This window comes from Phoenix dactylifera, chromosome 14, assembly GCF_009389715.1.
Source record: "Phoenix dactylifera cultivar Barhee BC4 chromosome 14, palm_55x_up_171113_PBpolish2nd_filt_p, whole genome shotgun sequence".
Taxonomy (NCBI): domain Eukaryota; kingdom Viridiplantae; phylum Streptophyta; class Magnoliopsida; order Arecales; family Arecaceae; genus Phoenix; species Phoenix dactylifera.
The window spans coordinates 3,521,374-3,541,314 of record NC_052405.1 but is presented as its reverse complement, the minus strand read 5'-3'; the positions used below and the strand labels follow the sequence as shown (position 1 = coordinate 3,541,314).

At 38.8% G+C, this 19,941-nt stretch overlaps 1 protein-coding gene across 3 annotated transcripts; it reads right to left on the bottom strand.

Moving 5' to 3' along the window:
• Positions 1 to 584: 584 nt before the first annotated feature.
• LOC103697737 (pyruvate kinase 1, cytosolic) lies at positions 585 to 13,263 on the bottom strand. Of its 3 annotated transcripts, none has more exons than XM_026801358.2 (16): positions 12,925 to 13,263; positions 8,819 to 8,915; positions 8,540 to 8,637; positions 7,977 to 8,132; positions 6,717 to 6,794; positions 6,280 to 6,411; positions 5,514 to 5,594; positions 5,269 to 5,340; positions 5,075 to 5,164; positions 3,593 to 3,737; positions 3,359 to 3,447; positions 2,291 to 2,386; positions 2,071 to 2,138; positions 1,852 to 1,951; positions 1,534 to 1,593; positions 585 to 1,003 (listed from the first exon to the last, which is right to left on the bottom strand). In XM_026801358.2, exons 2-16 carry the CDS (start codon positions 8,898 to 8,900, stop codon positions 851 to 853), a joined length of 1,500 nt encoding a protein of 499 aa, XP_026657159.1. In that variant the 5' UTR covers positions 8,901 to 8,915; positions 12,925 to 13,263; the 3' UTR covers positions 585 to 850. The 3 variants fall into 3 exon arrangements, with proteins under 3 accessions (XP_026657159.1, XP_026657158.1, XP_008777882.1); XM_026801357.2 differs by lacking the exon at positions 12,925 to 13,263 and adding an exon at positions 11,544 to 11,562; XM_008779660.4 differs by lacking the exon at positions 12,925 to 13,263 and adding an exon at positions 9,315 to 9,569.
• Positions 13,264 to 19,941: the final 6,678 nt, after the last annotated feature.

Sequence of the window (19,941 nt, the reverse complement as noted above, 5' to 3'; positions counted from 1 at the left end):
GCCTTTTCTCTCTGTCTGGCTCTGCAGAACATGTCCCTATTTTTGTCACCCCGCTCTCTCTCTCTCTCTTTCTCCACATGCATCTACATACCAAATTTCTTGCACCATTGTAACACCGGCAAAATGAATCACTCTTTTTTCACCTTGACTTCTCTCTCAAAAAAAAAAAAAGCATCAAATTTCATCCAAAAAAAAAAATTCCTCCACTCTCATGGATAGAGAACCATTTATGAAGCAGAATCATATCATCTCTCTGCAATAAATGAAACACCTATCAACTTGCTGGTACTAGCACCAATGATGCTGTCGGCTCCACTCAACTTTTCGGCATATGCAAGTCCTGAGGGAAACCATTCCATGTGCATCAACTATAACTTGAATAAAGCAGTGTGTCTTTAACCAAGTTTACGATGGTCCTAAGGTGATAATACAAACAATGTCAATGAGATAGCATGTCAAATGACCTGATTTCAAGAGCTAGCATCAGCGGCATAGGCAGGCACAAGGGACCAACCTGCTTACCTATGCAATGCAGTCATACACAGAAACTCCGTATAAACATCCATCACAATGCACCAAGCCTATACTTCAAAAACGAGCATCTTAGATAATATTATTCAAGATCGCAAAATGCAAATATTTGCAAGCTATAACAGCATTGCCCTACACATGACAGGAAGAATCAACATGCAATTCGAAGTTTGTAACCAACTCCAAACATTGTTGGCCGTATAAATGCCTTCAACTGGAACGGGAATTGGCTCAGTGTACACTCAAAATAAATTATAGGTATTTTGGCAAGCTCTAGTTGGAATTTGACCATCATGCAGAGTAACTAAAAAGCAGCTGTTCAATCCTCTAACTCGATAATCTTCACCACCGAAGCATCCCCAACTTTCTGGCAGACGACAACCCGATCATGTGACTTTATCACACCAGAGGCCTTGCCGTGATCAAGAGCAACCTTCAGAACAGACTCATTGGTGGCACTTGTAGACTCAGCCTGCAGAAGCACAACAGTAACACATCAGACCTCCAGTTGATGAAAATGTTATGTGAATCTGAGGCATATAATGTGCTTATATATATAACAGAGAGTCATCAATGAGCAGATTTGTTTCTTTCTAAAACCAACAAGGATTATTAGTTAGAGAGACAGGTGAACATTAGTCGAAATCAGAACCGAGCATCCCACATGCCTGCAGCTCTAAGAAATCCATAACCTTCAACCGTTATGACCCATAGCTAACCAGTTCTTTGTCAATGATATTGGATTATCCATCTGCCACATCCACCTCAGGTTCAACAACCATTTGAATTAGCGTTATTTGTTTGCAATTAGAAATGTTGCCTCCTGTTTGTTACAGTTAGGGTGCATTATAAATGCTAATATACATCCTTGATGTGATACAAGAAATACTCTGAAATTCTTTTGCATAGAATCTAGGAACCTGACAAGAAAGTTGTGCCATTTTCGAAGCACTGAAACTTGTAAAATAAATAAAGCTTATAAAAGGGTAACGAAAAACTTACAGGATGTCGAGGATCAGCAAGCATGGGGAAAAGGCCCCTGACTATAAGTGACTGCCTCGCCTGTCCATAACGAAAACTTCTATTACTTTGGGTACAATTACATAAAGGCATAGAAGAGACTTAAATAAACAAACATATATTAAAATGTGATGTAAGAAACAAGGAATAAAATTAACCTAAGCACTATGTTAAGCTCCTACCTGAGAGAATTATGAAATCATTAAGATGGAAAAATAACAACAAACAGCATCCTGCTCCAACAGCTTACAGCTTGCATGATCTAGATTAAATATAAAGAATTAAAGATAGCCCACTTACTTCAAAAGCCCCAGTGAAACTCCATCGAAGTTGGTTTGTTTTGAGCCGAGGAATAACGACCGACAATACGGGCATATTAGGCCTATACTTTGCAATTAATCTACATAATGAGAAACATATTAGAATACCTTGTGAATGAATGTGGGAAAAAAATTAGTGTGCATCGCAGAGTTAATAGAAGGCACATTAATGTGTAGTTTTTGTATTTGACAACAATACCTTGCAGCTCTTCCTGATGACGTGAAGCAAATAATAACAGAAGCCTTAACTTTGATAGCAGCACGTACCTAGACAAGATCATGATAGCAAACTTATTAAAGAACATTTCCAATAAAAAAAAACACTCTTATTGTCTCTAGTTTCTAAAGTACATGTAAATTAGAAGAAAAATATGCTGAGTTAAAGCAGTCAACTAAGGTTCGATAAGGGGAAAACATACAGCCGATGAAGCAATAGACTCCAAATGGGTCATCGGTTCACCAACATATTTCACAGTCTTTTTAAAGTACAAATCCTGGTTGAAAACCTTCTCAGCCTGCAAAGCAGATTTTACAATGAAATACAACAAAAAATGCAAAGTCAAAGAAATAAAAAAATGCAAAACCAGGGAAAGGATATGCACATGGCCCTAATAATACACAATTAACCACTAGGGAGCATGCAGTACTTTATAAAAATATTACAAGTAATACAACAATAAATAAATAAATAAATAAAAGAAGAGGTTACAGTGATTTTCTCATCCATTCATGATCTATGTAACTCTTTGTTGAGACATCCCAGCCTGCCTTAATCATAACCATATAAAAACTTTTTCCGACCTCTATTCCGCCCAACATGTTCCACATTTTTTATGATCCTGTCGAATAAGCTACAAAACCTTCTCTCAATGGACTTTCATAAATCATTAATTCATATTTTATTGGAGCCCACCAAAAAGCTAGATCAAGAATTTATAGTGACTCTAAAGAACCTATGGATAGATACAAAGGTAAATAACAACATTTCCTTAGCCAGGCTAATGAAAATAATACTATACCCTTACTTTTATTAAGACATTACATTTTAAATAATATATTTTATGTTTCTTTCTAAGCCTCATCTGACCATGACATGATCATTGCTTTTCTCAAAATTCAGACACCAGACAGGAGATCAGGTCACTTTAGCAAGTGAAATGCAAATGAGAATCACACATCCAGTATCTGTTATAAAATCATGATAACAGGAGAAGTCACAAAAATATTATGTTCAAAAGAACCAGTTTCTGCCATGTTTATAAGCTGACCCAAGCTTTATGCAAAGACAGCAGCTCAACTACAGCTATGATAGTCATTGCAGAAAAGACTTGGCAGAAATATTTAGTTGGCATGACAAATCCTTTTGCATCCATTCCCTATCAAGTCCGATCACAACAAAAATTTAAAAAACCTTCCTCACAAGCTCAGCAATAAGACATAAGCATCAAGAAAGATGTTACACTAGTGAGCATGAGCAAAAGACTGACCTCTGCACAAATTTTACCCACTATTGAAATAGTCTCAACAGGATATAATCCTCGAAGAGTTTCAGCACCTAAAAGAATTGCATCACTTCCTGAAACAAATCAAGACTGGGAATCAACATTGCAAGCTTTCCATGCATAAACTTCATGATGGAATTAGGACATGAATGTAACATGAAATAACAAAATAACAAAATTAAATAACATAGAAAGTCAAAAGCTCCAAACATAATTCACCATCAAGTACTGCATTAGCCACATCAGTTGCTTCTGCACGAGTTGGTCTCAGGTTGTCAGTCATACTATCCACCACACGAGTAATCACAGCAGGCTTACCAGCCATGTTGCACTTGTAGACAGCAGCCTTTTGAAATAAAAAGACCTGCAAACAACATGTGATAATCAGATTACAAGGTTCAGATAACTTATAATGGTTAAAAAGTTAGTGCCCTACTGTACCTTAGTAAAAAATAATTGGCAGAATATAACAAAACAACAATCCAGAATGACTTAGTCACACGGTTTCCCAAATTTGAAAAATATTATGTTCTTCCAGAATTCTTAAGAAAAGTTTTTTACCCCACAAATTACAAAAATTTCATATATGGAAGTAGCTTAAAATAACTAAGAAATTCATACATTGTTCGGAAGCCTATTAGGACACTACAAAGTTTTCTTGTCTTTTTATTTTTGTTTGCTTGTTGCTTTAATTAGATATTTCCCACTCATGTCCAATATTTCTGCTGAAGAAAAAGAATTCATCCCATGCCAAGTCCATGCTCAATAGTCAGATCCTGACTACGTTGCATGTGATGCATTAAAGTGGTCTGCCCTACAGTCTACAACAATTTCTTTCCACGAGTTTTCTAAAATTTCCTCAAACTCATTGCCCTAAAGATTTTATAAATGAATACTGTAAACACAGTTAGTAACCTTTATCTTATTCCAAACTCAGCTTTCCTTTTCTAATGTATTGGCATCCATTCTCACCTCCGTTTATGTTCCCAGAAACTTTCATTAAAGGTTCTGATAGGGCCAAGTGAAGAAATATATCTCAATGACTTGGAAGTAATGGCAGCATAAACTCACTACCACACAGAGGTAAACTGAAAATTTTCAGTTTGGTTATAAACATTGATGAATTGTCAAGTTCTGCAAACCATGCTAGGGGAAAAGATTCTCTACTCCATATCATCTAACTCAAGTTAATTCACAACCCATGCCAGGGAATTGTTTTCACATGCAAAGAGAGCGACTCCTCAAATACATGAGAAGATTCAGGAAATTAAAATACAAACCATGGCATGTCATCTATCAAAATATAACTTCTCTGAGGAAATGTCGAGGATGATCCACTTGTAACACTATGAGCATGTGTTAAAAGTGTACATGCTCCCATTGATTGCCCCTAGTTGCATGCAAAAGCAAAAATTTGTTACCCATCCCCACACTTGTAAAACCATGCTCATATCTCAATGACATAGTCATATGTCTAGATGAATAATACAACAATGTTTTTATTTCTTCATGCAGTGCAAGTGCTGCATTCATATGATATGGTGATTGTTTATTATGACATTAGTGTCCCTGAGAATATATAGAAAAATACCAGCATGTCAAACAAGTTGTGCAAGCTTGTGATGCATCCACTGTAAACATATAAATAATAATGCATATATCCCATCTTATTGCTAAACAAGCTAAGTTGGGATCATCAACCTTCTCAGGCGGGAGATCTATTCCTAGATTGCCCCGTGAAAGAATAATGCCATCTGCTTCTAGTAGAATCTCGTCAAAATGGGTTAGGCCCTGAAAGAAAATGAGTACAAGAACATTACCAAATTGAGATGTAAAAAGAAAAAAAAAAGAAAGAAAACAAAAGGATTACTTGAGATAAATATCTTTCAACCCACCTCTATGTTTTCAATTTTCGCAAATATCTGGGTTTGATTAAGATCACCCAACTTTGAGAGGAACTCTCGTGCCTGGACCCCAAATAACAGAATCCCCATTGTGGAATAAAATATTGGAAAAGGAAGCAAGTGAAAATTAGAACATCAAGAATAGAACAAATACAAATTGGAATCGAAAGTCGACTACAATTCAATCAGAGATTCGGAGGTAAAGATAAAAGGCAACCAATACAAGATGGTCTTACATGTCGAACATCTTCCGCATGCCTTGTATAAGATAATGAGAGGAAGTCAATTTTATTTCGAACACCCCATGTACTAATAACCTGAAATGATTGACAACACAAAAAGAATTGAATGCTTCTGAAAATGAAAATATTGAGAACATAATAAGATTTATCTACATGTGAAAAGAGTAGAAATTGCCGCAAAGTGTACATAACTTCTCAAACCATTCTTTTTGTTTAGTGGAGTTCAGTTAGCATATTTGGCTTAGGATGACATATATCATAGGATATAGTTATTTGATATTTTGGATAACATAAAGTCAATCAAGAATTAAAGATTCAAAAAAAAGAACATTCAATTAAACCCTTGGAAATAAACCAAAAATAACAATATATAGACATGCAGAGAAATCTTAAAGAATGGACTATGTTCTGATGCAAGTCAAACTGCTCTACTTTCATTCCCTTCCCTTCTTTTTCCAAAGCTGAAATATCAAAGCCATCCTTCTTCCTATAGGACGGTCTCCATGATGTATGTTTTCCATGGTTACTCTATAGTGACATGTTTGAATTATATATGGTAGACAGAATTAAATGATAAGCCAGTTCATTGTTCATAATTAGGAAAGCATCATATATATATGATCCCGTGCACGCAGCTGCTCAAAAAAACTAGCTACTCAAAGAATCGCATAAAAATGAGGATTTAAGTAGATATGCAAGGCCACAGAACATGTCATTACACTGGAAGGTATACATATAATGTAAAAACAATATCACTTACTTCCTTGTCAGCATCAGAAAGTGTAGGCAAATCAATGTGGATTTGTGAGATATGCAAAGTGAATAGAGATCCAGCCAGGGTAGCAGTATTCTTTATCACACAAACAACATCATCGCCTTTCAACTCAGCTACCTGCACCACAAAGCCCCAAGGCTTGCTTCAGAATGCATACAAATACAAAAACATTATCAATAAGGTTACACACAATTGCCCTTGCTCAGGATTTTAGGTTACTTTTTTTCCTACATTATCTATCAACTTCAGCTCATGCACTGAGTCAGCAAATGAAATTGATTCTACTCAAGCTGCTGGTGAAGGTGGCAATATTAGCAAGCCATATTTGTCCATGTGCAAAATCAACCAAGTGGAGGAATGTATGTAAGTCATCTAAGCACAAAGTTAAAAAATCTGATCAGCTATGTCTACCAAAGTCATACCTCCAACCAAACAGAAGTAGTTTCACTTCCCGTAAACAAGTATTGACCGATAAATATTGTGTCTCCTGGCTTCACAGCCTGCAATTAAAAGATTAAAACCAGTAAATATAAAGAGAAAATTAAAACTGAAGTTATATTGTCTGGTAGCTTCAACACAGACATTTTAAGTTGAATTTCAAGTGAATGCAGCAATCTAAATGATTGTTTTGCTATGTTAGATTTGAAAATCACAAGTGATAGAACATAAAAAAAAAATAAAAAAGTGTGTGCAGGCAAATGGGGTCAATGGCTCATGGAGTAGCATGTCTACCACATGCCAGTGAGGCAGGCTTGAGAAAGTGTCAACAGCTATATACCGGTACAAACATACAGTAACAACGAAGATGCAAGTGCCCATATCTGCATGCCACAATGTGGTGCAAATTACAAGAAATGAAGTTAATACTCTGAAGATATTAAACGAAATTATAGACAATCACAGATAGGTGAGAAAATTATCATGATACAATAAAACCACCATCTTCTTTTTTTTCTTTTTTTTCTTTTTTTTTTGCACTCAACGACAACCACCCTTTTATATTCTATCCACCACTTTTTATAGCATCTAACTTTATTTTTTGAGTGCTAACTGCAAATCTTTCTGGAGACTAGAGCCACTTGGATCTCCTTCTATGCTGAGTTTTTTTGATCTACGGAATTAAGACTTTTGAATTGTCTTGTAACTATATTCTACCCAAATGTTTCTTGATTTTTCATATTTTACTCATTATATTCTTTTAAGGATATGTTGTCCGCATGTCATCTTGATCATGAGAATTCTAATAAATGAGATAAAAACTCACTCTAGCATTTCTACATTTTTCAAACATAAAAGAAAACTTACTTATAGAATGGATTTTTGGCACGTAAATTTGGCTCTTTAACTTATGAATGTGGGCCATAGATGAAATGCATATGGGAAAGTCAAAGAGACTGCACCTAGTTTCATGAGGTTATATTGTGTGATGACATAGATTTATTCTAAATGCTACCAGTGGCATGTCTGGGAAAAGAATACAAAGGGTTCGAGCACACATCTTGAATTTATGCAAATTGCATGGAGAAGCAGGCACGGGCATCAGATTGATATATAACAATTCCATCAGACAAGCACACTAAATTAGTCTAAGACTAATGCATATTATAAAAGAAGCTTAAAAGATCTATGGTGCATCATAAAACATAGGAGCATGCAATATTTAGAGGATGACCATTGCTTGCCTTTGACAGTCCACTGAAATTAATCGGCAACAACTTAGACGAGGCTTCTTGCTCTTGATCAGGGGTCAAAACAACAAATGCATCTGCCTCGAGTGAAATTGCATGTTCACTCTTATTGACAACCTGCAGCTCTGGACCCACCGTATCTAGCATGACCTGGAAAAGGAGTCGAAATGCATAGTCAATTAAAATCACATCATCCATAGAAACAACATGACACAGTAAAAAATTGGCATCATCAACACCAGATTTAGTTGAACCATGATTGAGACAACTGGCAGAAAAATGAGTTTTAAGGAAGAGAGAAAAAATGGGGCAGGTCGAAGATGCTGAATATTGATGCAGTCTTCAACAGTTCAAAGTATACCAATGTGTTGGCATCAAAGTATGTAAAACATAAGAGCATTCTATAAAGTGCATAGGTTACTTGCCTAGTATCTTGAAACAGATTGGTTTCTAACTGAACCCTCGAGAAAACAAAAAGAGACCTAACGGAACAAGATTTGCAACCGGCAGATGGAAGTTGGTTATTATCAGGTATCAGATATTTCTAATAAACTTACAGCACATAGCTTTTTGGTGCTTTTGATAGCCATCTTCAGATTCTCCAGAGTCTCCTGGTGATAATCGACGTCCCCCCATGAAAAATCAAAGCGAGCCACTGCCACAAGAGTTTACCAAAAAACAAAAAAGGAAATTGTAAAAACAAGACACATACCGAAAGCTCGTTCAACAACTAGCTAATAGCAGCATTGAGAAAAGAAAAGGTAAAAAACAAGGTCGAATCTAGATAGCGTCTAAAATATTATATCAGAGGAATCTAAGAAGAAGAGGCGTCGTACCGGACATCCCAACCCTGAGGCAGGCAGAGATTACCTCCACGGTTCGGGACTTGGGACCGAGCGTCCCCACGATCTTGGTCATCGCAGGGAAGAAGCTCTGCAGAACCAGATCATTCAATCAGTAACGCTTAGCGAATCAAATAGCATCGGTGTAGGCAGAAGATCATCCTTCTTCGACCTTTCACTGCGTTTTTGCCTCGCTTTTTCTACCTTTGTTTGTAAGCCGGGCATCAAAGCAGAACAACTCCACACAGACGACGGTATATATATATATATATATATATATATATATATATATATATATATATATATATATATATATATATATATATATATATATTTAAAAAAAAGGAAAAAGAGAAAAAAGCAGAACTCCACCAGTTCTTTAGAAGTGAAATATCCTCGAAAGGACAAGTTTTCCCTTTCTTTCAATTTTTTAAAAGAGAAAAAAAAGACAAGGGCATCATGGTCGAGGGAGGGGACGGGGAGAACATACGGGTTTGGATGGCTCCAGGATAGAAGCCATCCTGATGGGTTCTTCCAAGAGCAGGTGAGTCGAATGCATCTTGTTCTTCCTCTTTTCCGGTGCACACTGCGATCAGGCGGATGGATGGTGGATTGAAGGAGGACTTTGAGAGAGAGACGCTAACAAAACCCTTGTCCGACCACCGGAAAGCAGCAGAGGAGGAAAGGAAGGGGGCGGCTTTGCAGAGGCTCTTCACCCTTTTTCGCGTTCTTTGCCTTTTCCTGACCCTTTCTATTTATTTATTGATGGAGATATGGTGCCGTTTCCCGATCGGGGTCGCTCACCTCGCATCAGGCGGGCCCAGATCATCGTTGCTTATGGGATCAAATGAACTCTGATTTTTTCCAAAAAAGCTATGGCAACCCGAATACCGGACAATGGTATCGACGTATCGTATTACAAATCACATAAAGCAACGGACGATATCGTATCTTGCGATGATCGAAATTCTTTAGTAAGTAAATAAACCGACGGCGATGGGGGAATTGGGCGCCGCGCACCGTACCGGTAGCGGCATGCATCATCGCGACCGAGGTAATTAGACTAGACCGGGGGTCCCGCGCCTTCACCACGCCCACAAGAAGATCAAAGATTTACCGCCCTGCTGTCGTATGATCCGTGGGCGCGCCCCGCGTGATGTGCTGCCGTAATTACTTACCAATTCTGTGATGTGTGTTCGAGTTGACTCTGACCCGGTGCAGCGCACGCGGCCGGCAAACGAATCCAGCGGCGGCTCGTGCAGCCGTGCTTCTCCGTTAAAGTCCGCGCAACGAAATAGGCGCCAACGGAAATGAGGAGAAGAACAACGGAAGAAAAAGAAAATGGAAACTGGCGATTTTAGTTTCTAGAAGCGGACCGGACCCGAAAAAATATGGGAGGCATATAATACCCTCTTCTTCTTCTTCTTCTTCTTCTTCTTCTCCTCGTTCTTCTTTTTTTTTCTTTTTTGCTAAAACGGATAGATTATACCACACAAGTACGGATGCATCCAATAAAATCAGAAAATAAAATACTTCAAAGTATCATGAGCAACTTCTTATCTCCAGCCCACAGAGTACTATTCGAGTAACTGGCTACATAAGCAGCCACCCAGTCCGCGGCCTCATTAGCTTCACAATGGCTTCCCTTTTACTGCCTAATACTAAAGGCCACAAATAAGTCGAATTGACCTATAATCCGACCCACTTAGATTTGATCTGATTCGATTTAAAAAATCTATAGAGCCGAGTCGGATTCTACAATTAAACTCATTCCATTTTTTGAATCAGGTCTGAGTTTACTAAATTCCGCCCCATTTGATTTTTGGGGCAATTTTGGATTTTCTACCTCGTGACCTGGCCTGATCTGACCCGAGCCTGATACACCGTTGGTCTCGAAATGTTCGAAACTTACTGGGCCCAATTTTGATGTTATAGCCCGCACTATCTAAGCTATAGTATTTACGTATCATGGGCATATTCAGGTGCAACCACGTATGCCTGCCAAATTACTATACTGGTTGTTGTTGAGGCAATGGTGGCCCAAAAGAGAGGTTACACCCATGTGGTGATCAAATATGACTATGAAGCTGAAGTCTTGGAAGGACGTCCTTGGATACATCTCTACTCCGCCCTCTCAAATGCAACCCCCTACTCCTTTTCTTCACCTCACAACCTTTCCTTCTATGTTTCTTTCTTACTCCACTGTCCTCCCGCCACCCAAAACCAGCCCAGTTAACCTTGAAATAGGATAAAAAAAGTTAAGTACAAGGAATGACAAGTATAGGGATGTGGCTCGGATTTGACCCGAATCTGAGTGGACCCAATTTTTTTGGATTGGGATCGAGTTATACATGGACCTGACCCAACCCGAATGATCCGTTAGATCAGAAATTTTAGCCGTAGACCCGATCCAAACTAATCTGATCTTCTATTGGGTTAGATTTAAGTCTAACATTAGGATCTGAATAAAAAATCGGATTAGGTCAGGGTCACTTATAACCTGGGCCGACCCGACCCATGATGCTAATTAATCCGTTGCCAATCTACTATGGAGAGATATTGATCTACACATAAAAAGAGAAAAAATGGCTTACTGAATTGGTTTCGACTGGATCATCCAATATCTAAGTCATAAAGTACTTTGGAATAATAATAGAGGATAGAAAATACAAGAAAATATAAGAGTAGTATAGAATATTTTAATTTATGTACTTGATATCTTGGACTACTAGATAGCTCGATCGAGATAGGTTGGTTTGGGTAACTCGACCTTCTCACCTCGACCGTCTTGGATCGGCCTGCTTACTTCATTTGCAACTCATAAACCTACAAGAGGTCAACTAATTGACCTGCAAGAACAAGGAGTAATACGATGGATTCTTGGCCTTAGCAGCTCATAGACCTGCAAAAAGTTAACTCATAAATCTGCAAGAAAAAAGACCAAAATGATGGATGAGCTAATAAATGGTCTATGCGAGCTTCTAGCTATGAGAGCTTAAAGCTATTAGATCTTCTCCCTTTGAGGTTCCTTAACCATGTTTATATAGAGGAGGGAGCATGAATCTATTACGATTGGAGGTGAAAATTAAAGAATGAGCCATAACCATTATACCTTATGTGCCATAACCATTCTTCCTTATATGGATTCTCTTAATTGCGAAGCTGTAACCATCGAGAATTTGCATCCATTTGAAATTGCTTGCCACCAGCCAATTGATTTTAGGCCATATCAATAGCCACCTTTGTATACAAACGAAAACATACAATTTTCCAATCAATCAAGGTTGTGCTAAGAGCACTTCAAGTTTGATCAACATTCCTTTAAGTAGGGGGCTGGTAATTTTATTGTCCATGAAAATCATGCACATGACCATCTTGGCTTTTTTTTTGACGCATAAACAATATTCTTTTTTGCTTAAAATTAATAATTTTATTACTTGATGAACCCATAATTAGGAGTAGCAATCGAGTCAGGTCAGATACAGGTCGGGTTAGAAAATCATAAACCTAAACCCGACCTGTTTATTAAACAGGTCAGAAATTATAACCTGAACCTGTCATGTTAAATAAACAGATAACCTGACCTGACCCGTTTAACCTGTTTAATAAACAGATAACCTGTTTGCCCACCCCGACCCAACCTGTCCTCTCCTATGCCTCCTCCTCCCTCCGCTGGCGCCACGAACGCCGCCGCAGCCGTTCCTCCTCCTCCTACTTTGACGAGGATGAGGACGATGCAAGTTCCTCCTCTTCTTCTCCTCCTCCCCCTCCTCGCCCCCGCTGATCTCCCCCATCCTCCTCCACTGTCGCCTTCTTCTCTCTTCTGAACTCAGACTACATCTAGTCCATGGACCCCGCCGCCCGTGATGCTCGGTGGTGCTCCCTTTACGACCTCTCCTTAGCCTCGACACCAGGATCGAGTTAGGCTAACCCTGATGACTCTTATATATCCCCCCACCCCTCGCTTCTCCCATGTCCCTCCTTCTCCTCCCTTTCTATCGTTATTCCTTGCTCTCCAAGTAACTAGAAGAAATTTTTTTTTTTTTCCACAAAACAGTTAAGAGAGAGAGAGAGAGAGAGATAGGAGAAACAGCTTTGACCTATGTGGGGGAAATCTCTGACAATCTAGGCTTAGGGTTTTGTTGTGTCTTCGGAGACCGGAAGGCCGATTGATGAGATCTCGCCGTCGAGAGAGGAGGGGAGGATGAGCTGCAAGGGCTGCCGAATTCTCCGGAAGGGATGCAGCGAGGCCTGCATTCTCCGGCTGTGTCTTCAGTGGATCGAGAGTCTCGAGGCCTAGAGGCATGCCACTATCTTCATCACCAAATTCTTCGGCCACGCCGGCCTCGTGTCTTTCATCTCTGCCATCCCCTAGTTTTTCTCCAAAGTTTTCTACCTTCTCTTCGCAAACCGCCTCGACGAGCTCCGGACCCTTCCCCTCCCCCTCTCCCTTCCCATCGACCACATCCTCGCCCTTGCCCTCTCCCGCAGCCTCTCCTTTTCTGGCCTCAAATCCTAGATCTTTAAGGAGAAAAGAGGTCACTCACCGGGGGAAATCCTAATCCTAATCACCGGATAAACGGTTAACTGATCCAACCCGACCCATATATTAAACGGGTTAAACGGGTTGGACATCTAAAATATGTGTCCTGCCCAATTAATAAACAGGTTAAACGGGTCAACCTGTTTACGATCCGAACTTGTTTAGGCCAAACCCAAACCTAATTATGGCGGGTCGAACATAGATTGGATTGATGGGTCGGGTCATATTTTGCCACCCTTACCTATAATGTCTTCAAAAGACTAATTCAAAATAAAAGAGGGCATCTCCCAGTCGTATCCTCAATCAAGCAATTTAGTTGAAGTATGAGCATTTTTGCTTTTGTTACGCTTTGCCGGCCAAATATTAGGGCTATTGCATATGATTCTTTTGTGGATCAAATAACCCTATTTTCTCAAACTAGCTAGATATCAAAATAAGGAACAGTTGTGAAATTTCAGCATTCTAGTTGATGGCAAATTACAATATACAATTATGGAGGCATTGGGCATGCTCTCTTTCAAAGTGGGTCTTGCTTCCTATGAGGCCCAATAGTTCCACATCGGAAAGACTTGTTCTAGAGCCTGGGCATATGAGGAGGGTGTCTCCTAATCTTGCAGACGTATTTTGGGAGGAAAACAAAACTGGGGAGGGATGAAGGACGCTTGCGTGAAACCCCGGAACCGGACAATATTTAGCAGGGAAGCCCCGCGGTCCCTTCTCATGTGGCCCCCACGTGGGCACTGGGTGTCTTTGGTATCAGAGCCGAGGACGGCTCTTGTCCGATGGTGGGAAGGGTGTGAGGCCCAATAGTCCAACATCGGAAAGATTCGTTCTAGAGCCTGGGCATATGAGGCGGGTGTCTCCTAATCCTGCAGACGCGTTTTGGGAGGAAAACAAAACCGAGGAGGAGTGAAGGACGCTTGCATGAAGCTCCGGAACCGGACAATATTTAGCAGGAAAGCTCTGCGGTCCCTTCTCATGTGGCCCCCACGTGGGCACTGGGTACCTCACGTGCCCCGAGGAGGCGGGGGCATGACACTTCCTAAGATAGTGGCTATATGTATGTATGTATATACATGCATACATACATGTACACACACACAGAGATATATATATATACACACACACAAGTGCATATATATGTATATATATATGTGTGTGTATGTATATATGTATATATATAGTATATATTTATATACATATGCATGTGTATATATATGTATATGTATAAATATATGTAAAAAAAGTTGTAAATGTCATTTTTTAGAAATTGCAAAAGGCAAAATTGATATTTTGCTCCTAAATTAGCCTCTCTATCCTCCTGAATATCAAAAATTGGATTTACACTTTTCAGGTCGCAGGAGATGGCTACAGCCTCTAGATTTATGATTTTACTTAGTTTAGCTATTTTGTCATCAACAAATCGTACATAATTTCTTTTGATACTTAAAAAGATGGCTAAACAAGGCCTCTAGTTATAAACTAGAGGGTCCATGCGGCTGCTGGTAATGGCCCGCTCAATGATCAAAACACTCATAAAGGCAAGCCGCTACCTTACAGCACCCAAAAAGAAACATAAAACAGAAAATACAACGTGTCAATATGGCATTGCAGAAAAAAAAAAAAACACCAACCAGTGAATTCATTTTTTTAAAGATAGCAATGAAAATAATATAGATCACAAAGTTGCTATTGAAAATGAATTATTTAATTTTTTAGTGCCTGCAGGATGGAGGAAGAGGATATAGATCCAATCATTGTTCTACTACTTGATACTATGTTATGTGAGTCTGATAATAAAATGCTGCTAAGGGCGGTTTCAGATGCTGAGATTGAAGCCACGTTCCGATCAATGTCAGGCAATAAAACTCCTAATCTTGATAGTGTTTCGATCTATATCAGATGATAAAGCTTCTGGCTTTGAGTTTTTTTTTTTCGATCTATATCAGGTGATAAATTTGTCCTTCATTTTCAAATACTATTGGCCAATCATCTATATAGATATGTGCCTTGTAGTTTTTTACTTCATGTTTTATGTTGATATCATGGAAACACACATTTATTACTCTAATTTCCAAGAGGTCAGATGCATCACTCTCATTTCATTATCGATCAATCAGTTGATGGACCACTCTACATAAAATTATTGCAAAATTGATGGTCAATAGAATACACCATGTGCTACATCCTCTAATAAATCATGAGCAAGATGCATTTGTTAAGAATTGGTGTATTTCTGATAATGTTCTTATGCTTATGAGATTATGTATAATTTACAGTGAGCTCTAGTTAGACATAGTTATATAGTAATTAAACTAGATATAAAACGAGTATATGATAGAGTTCGGTGGAATTTTTTATTTTTTTCTCTTCATCTGCTTGTTTTTGATGATGCCTAGATTAATTTGGATTTAGGGCTATATTGTGTCCCCCTCTTTTTCTATTTTAATTAATGGCACTCCTTTTAAGTCTTTCTCTTAGTGTGAGGTTGGGTTGTCCTTTATCACCCTATCTATTTATTATTTGTGTAGATGCACTCTCGAGGATGTTGAAGGTTGCAGTAGAGAATAACTCATTATCTGTGTATTAGCCTAGTCGAATAGAGGTAACTATTTCTCATCTTCTGTTTGCATACGATTGTATATTATTTACTAGGGTTACTTTATTTAATGCAAGGGCTTTATCTACTATTCTGAATAAGATAGAGAATAAATCTTGAAAAATCTATGGCGAAATTTAGACCAAAGATTAATACTCTAACCAGGCAACGTATAAAAAATCACTTACACATTAAGGAGTCTGATGGTATATGGCAATATTTAGGGATTCCTATATTTGGTAAGTGGTCGTCCTCAATCGAGTGCGGTGGTATGATTCTGTAATTCTTGAATCTATTGGAGGAAGTAGAGAGTTTTATCTATGATAGGTAGAATTACTCTTAGTAAGTTCATACGTTTTGTTCTTCCTATCTATTTAATGTCTAACACTATTATTCCAAGAGAAGTACTTCTAAAGTTGGAGAGTATTATTACGAATTTTCTTTGGGGCTTAGATGATCATTCTAGAAGGGTGTATTTGATTTCTCGGAATTATGTGTGTCAATCTACGTGGGATAGAGGCTTAGGTATTCCTTCCTTGATTGCAAGAACTGAGGCTCTCATGGCTAAACATGCTGCAAAATTTCTTATGATACAGAATGGTTTTTGGAGTTGTTTTATGAAGGCAAAGTATAGTTCTTGGTCATTGATGTCTTATTGGACTTGTCCAAAAAGTGCCTCCCCAACGAAGATTTGTTCTTATACTCCAATTATTTATTATAACATTAAATGATGTATAGATGATGGTGTATGTAATAATGTACTCCAGGACCTATAGTTGTCATCTATGACTTTAGCACAATTGCCAATTTTTGTTGACATTTTGTCACTACAAGGCTTCATGGTTAAAAATCTTACAATCTCAGAAGAAAGAAAATAGAATCAACCTCTTATTGCACTATTTTTCTCAAACGAGTTAGTGGATAAAGTTCCATCGATTCCTACCAGGTGGTGATAGTGGTGACAGATTGGGTTGGGGTCCATCTTCTAGTTTGTGTGTCTAGGTATCTAATTTTTATAAACTTTTTCCATTGAAGCCCCAACTAGTTCAGAGTATTACTTGGGTCTAGAGGGTAGGAGTCCATTTAGAGTTGCTCTATTTATGTGGAAATCAGCATGGTTGCCACATAACAAGCTACTGTGATATATGCTCAAATGTTGAGTAGTCCATATCTCATGTTATATTTCAATGCCTTGTAGCATTAGATATGGAGGCAAGCTCCACTTTAGAATTCATCTATTTTCTCATCTTTTTATGTGGATGATTTTTGTACATACTATTAGAGAGATGTTTCAGTGATAGTAGAAAGGAGAAAGCAATTTTGATTTGTCACATTGCCTATAATATCCAGTTGGCAAGGAATGATCGCATCTTCTAAGGTATGAGACAGAGTGCTAGATTAAGGCTTATGAATTTCTTTAGATGACTGTTGCAGAGAGACCTCAGACAATAGGGGCAATTTGTGGCTCTCTCTATCTAATTTTTGAATCCTCGTAATTATCTTACTTCTCTTAGGAGTCACCACCCCCCTATTTCCTTAGGATCAATTTTGATGGAAATGTAATGGAAAAAGGTGCTTTTGGTGGAGCAGGCTTTATTATATGAAGTGCTAATAATGCATTGCTAGCTGGAAGCGATGTAAGAATTTTTGATACCACAGTTCCAATCATGGAGTTACATGCAGCCTAGAAAGGTTCGAACTATGCTATATACATATTAAGGGCTTCACAAATTTATTTATAAGGATACTCTATGGCAGTTATTAGATGGCTCTACTTCTTATTGACAGAAGCTTTCATCTACTCTTATAGGATTGTTGACAAATGATACACTCGCTGCTATCAATTGAGGTTTCACATATTTACAAAGAAGCTAACAATGAGCTACTTGGATGGTATTTTATGTGGCAAACTATACGGGATCTATTTTATGGGTTTCTTCAACAGATCTTCCTATTCATTTTTTTTGATATTTTAATTTCTGATTCCCACAAATGTATTTATACTCGATTAATTCAAATCAACCAATTTATCAACAAAAAAAAATACAGGAGTCAACAATTGTCCTCCTTCCTTGAGCTGCATGTTGATGCTTCTTATTGAAGCTTCTCCTTCCTTCTATCTCCTCGATAATAAAACAAAGTACGAGACACTAATCTATTAACTTTGGGACTATGAGGACCAATGGCGTTGCCTGCAACCATCAAAAACTCGTGTTGGTTTTTACCATCCAACAAAGCTTTGAAAGGCTAGTGATGTAGCCAAAATTCAATCCACCAATCATACACCTATTTTAGTTGGACTCGTATTTCTAGAATAAGCTGGATAAGAAAATCCGAGAGTTAGCTCTCCACTTGACTCTGGACTTTAGAGTCCAACCCAGGTGGGACAAGAATTCCTCGTCTATAAAAAAAGGCCTAAGGTACTGAGTATGCACTATATACATAATACGACTATACTCTCTACTTTCTTTCCAACTCTTCTTCTCCTTCTTCTTTGCTATTTCTCAAAGTTCTACCTTTGACTAAAACATTGGAGGGCCCTCACTTGGATCATATTCGATGACCTTCTATCTTCTTCTCTTTTTTTTTTGGTAAAGCAGATTTATCATACATGCCTAGTATGACTACATCCAATAAAGTCGGAAAACAAAATATCGCTCAGTGCAGAAGGAATGGCAAAGGTACCGATCTAGAGAACGCCTCCAGAGTACTCTGCTACAAATGCAGCCACCAAGTTTGTTGTGTTGTTCGCTTCATGGCAGACATATCTGGCCACCCTAGATGCACATCCACCCATGCTCTACCAGATATTAAGCAAGAGTGGGTGGGTATATTAGTGAATCTTTATCCACTGTGTGGATCCATCGACGTCTTTTAGATCACCGGATCAGGTTTTGGTGGCAACCGTTAGAAACTAGGATGAAGACCTATTATAACACAAGAAGAAAACCAACAACATAGTATCCTATAACACGAGAAAAACTAGAAGAAAAACACAACCCTAGCCAAAGGAGGACAGGAGGGAGCCCAAGACAATATACCCTGGAGCTTCTTTCTCTAAGGTGTTCTTAGAGAGAGAAAGAGACCTAAACCTTTATACAAATTATGCATAATTGACCAGCATATTTGCTGTAGTTTCCATTTGTCGTTGATATACAGGTCGAGAGAGATTCATCCCATATATACAAAAAGAGCTCGTGTAGAAGATGAAAAGCTCTCGTTTCATCTTTGATTAATTAGTTGATGCATTACAATTTGTAGCCTTTCCTCCTTTCACAGCCACCGATTTTATGTGCTTTGCGCGTCTAATTCCAAAATGACGCCAACAGGTGAGGAATTTGTTTGGGCATGGTACATGACCCATTGAGGATAGGTCCGCAGCGCCGTGGGATCGTCGTCGATAATCATCGGCTGAAAAGTGGCCTGTGTTGGCTCGTGATTCGTCGGGCCAGGCCAGGTTTGCTCGAGTTTGCTGGATTAGGCCGAGCATTATAATTTCGAGTCACAGGGCAAGTTCGGATCAAGCCCAGCGCCCGCTAGGATTGGGCCAAGATTTGGAAAGAAGTTCGCGCCTAAATCCGGTCTGAAGTCCAAATGATTTGTGGACGGGATGGAACGTAGCCTCGAGGCGACCGAACCGCAGATGGATTTAGAGGATGCGGACCCACCCTCAAATTACTCTATTTATCTAGAAGGTGGCTTAAGAATGCCTACGGATCAGAAGTATTTTGGCGAGGAGGGGGATGGGGATTTCTCCGTTATATTTGGATTGTTCGGAGGTAGAGGAGACGATCAGCCATGTCCTCTTACAATGCCCACAGACTGCTTAGATTTGGCGATAGGCTTCCTTCCCCCTTCTGAGGTCCATGAGTCCGCTGAGGATCTACTCTGACTCCTGAAGTCGGCCTTTTGGTCTCCGAGTTCTGTTGCACGGGGCATTGTTGGTGCCACCTGGTCTATCACATTTGGCTGGAT

Coding starts and splice junctions, on each gene's coding strand:
- LOC103697737 (XM_008779660.4), bottom strand. CDS start 9,383: ATGCATTCGACTCACCTGCTCTTGGAAGAACCCATCAGGATGGCTTCT. Junction 8,133..8,539: donor GCACCAAAAAGCTATGTGCT/GTAAGTTTATTA, acceptor CTCCTTTTCCAG/GTCATGCTAGATACGGTGGG. Junction 5,341..5,513: donor ATGCGGAAGATGTTCGACAT/GTAAGACCATCT, acceptor TTTGGGGTCCAG/GCACGAGAGTTCCTCTCAAA.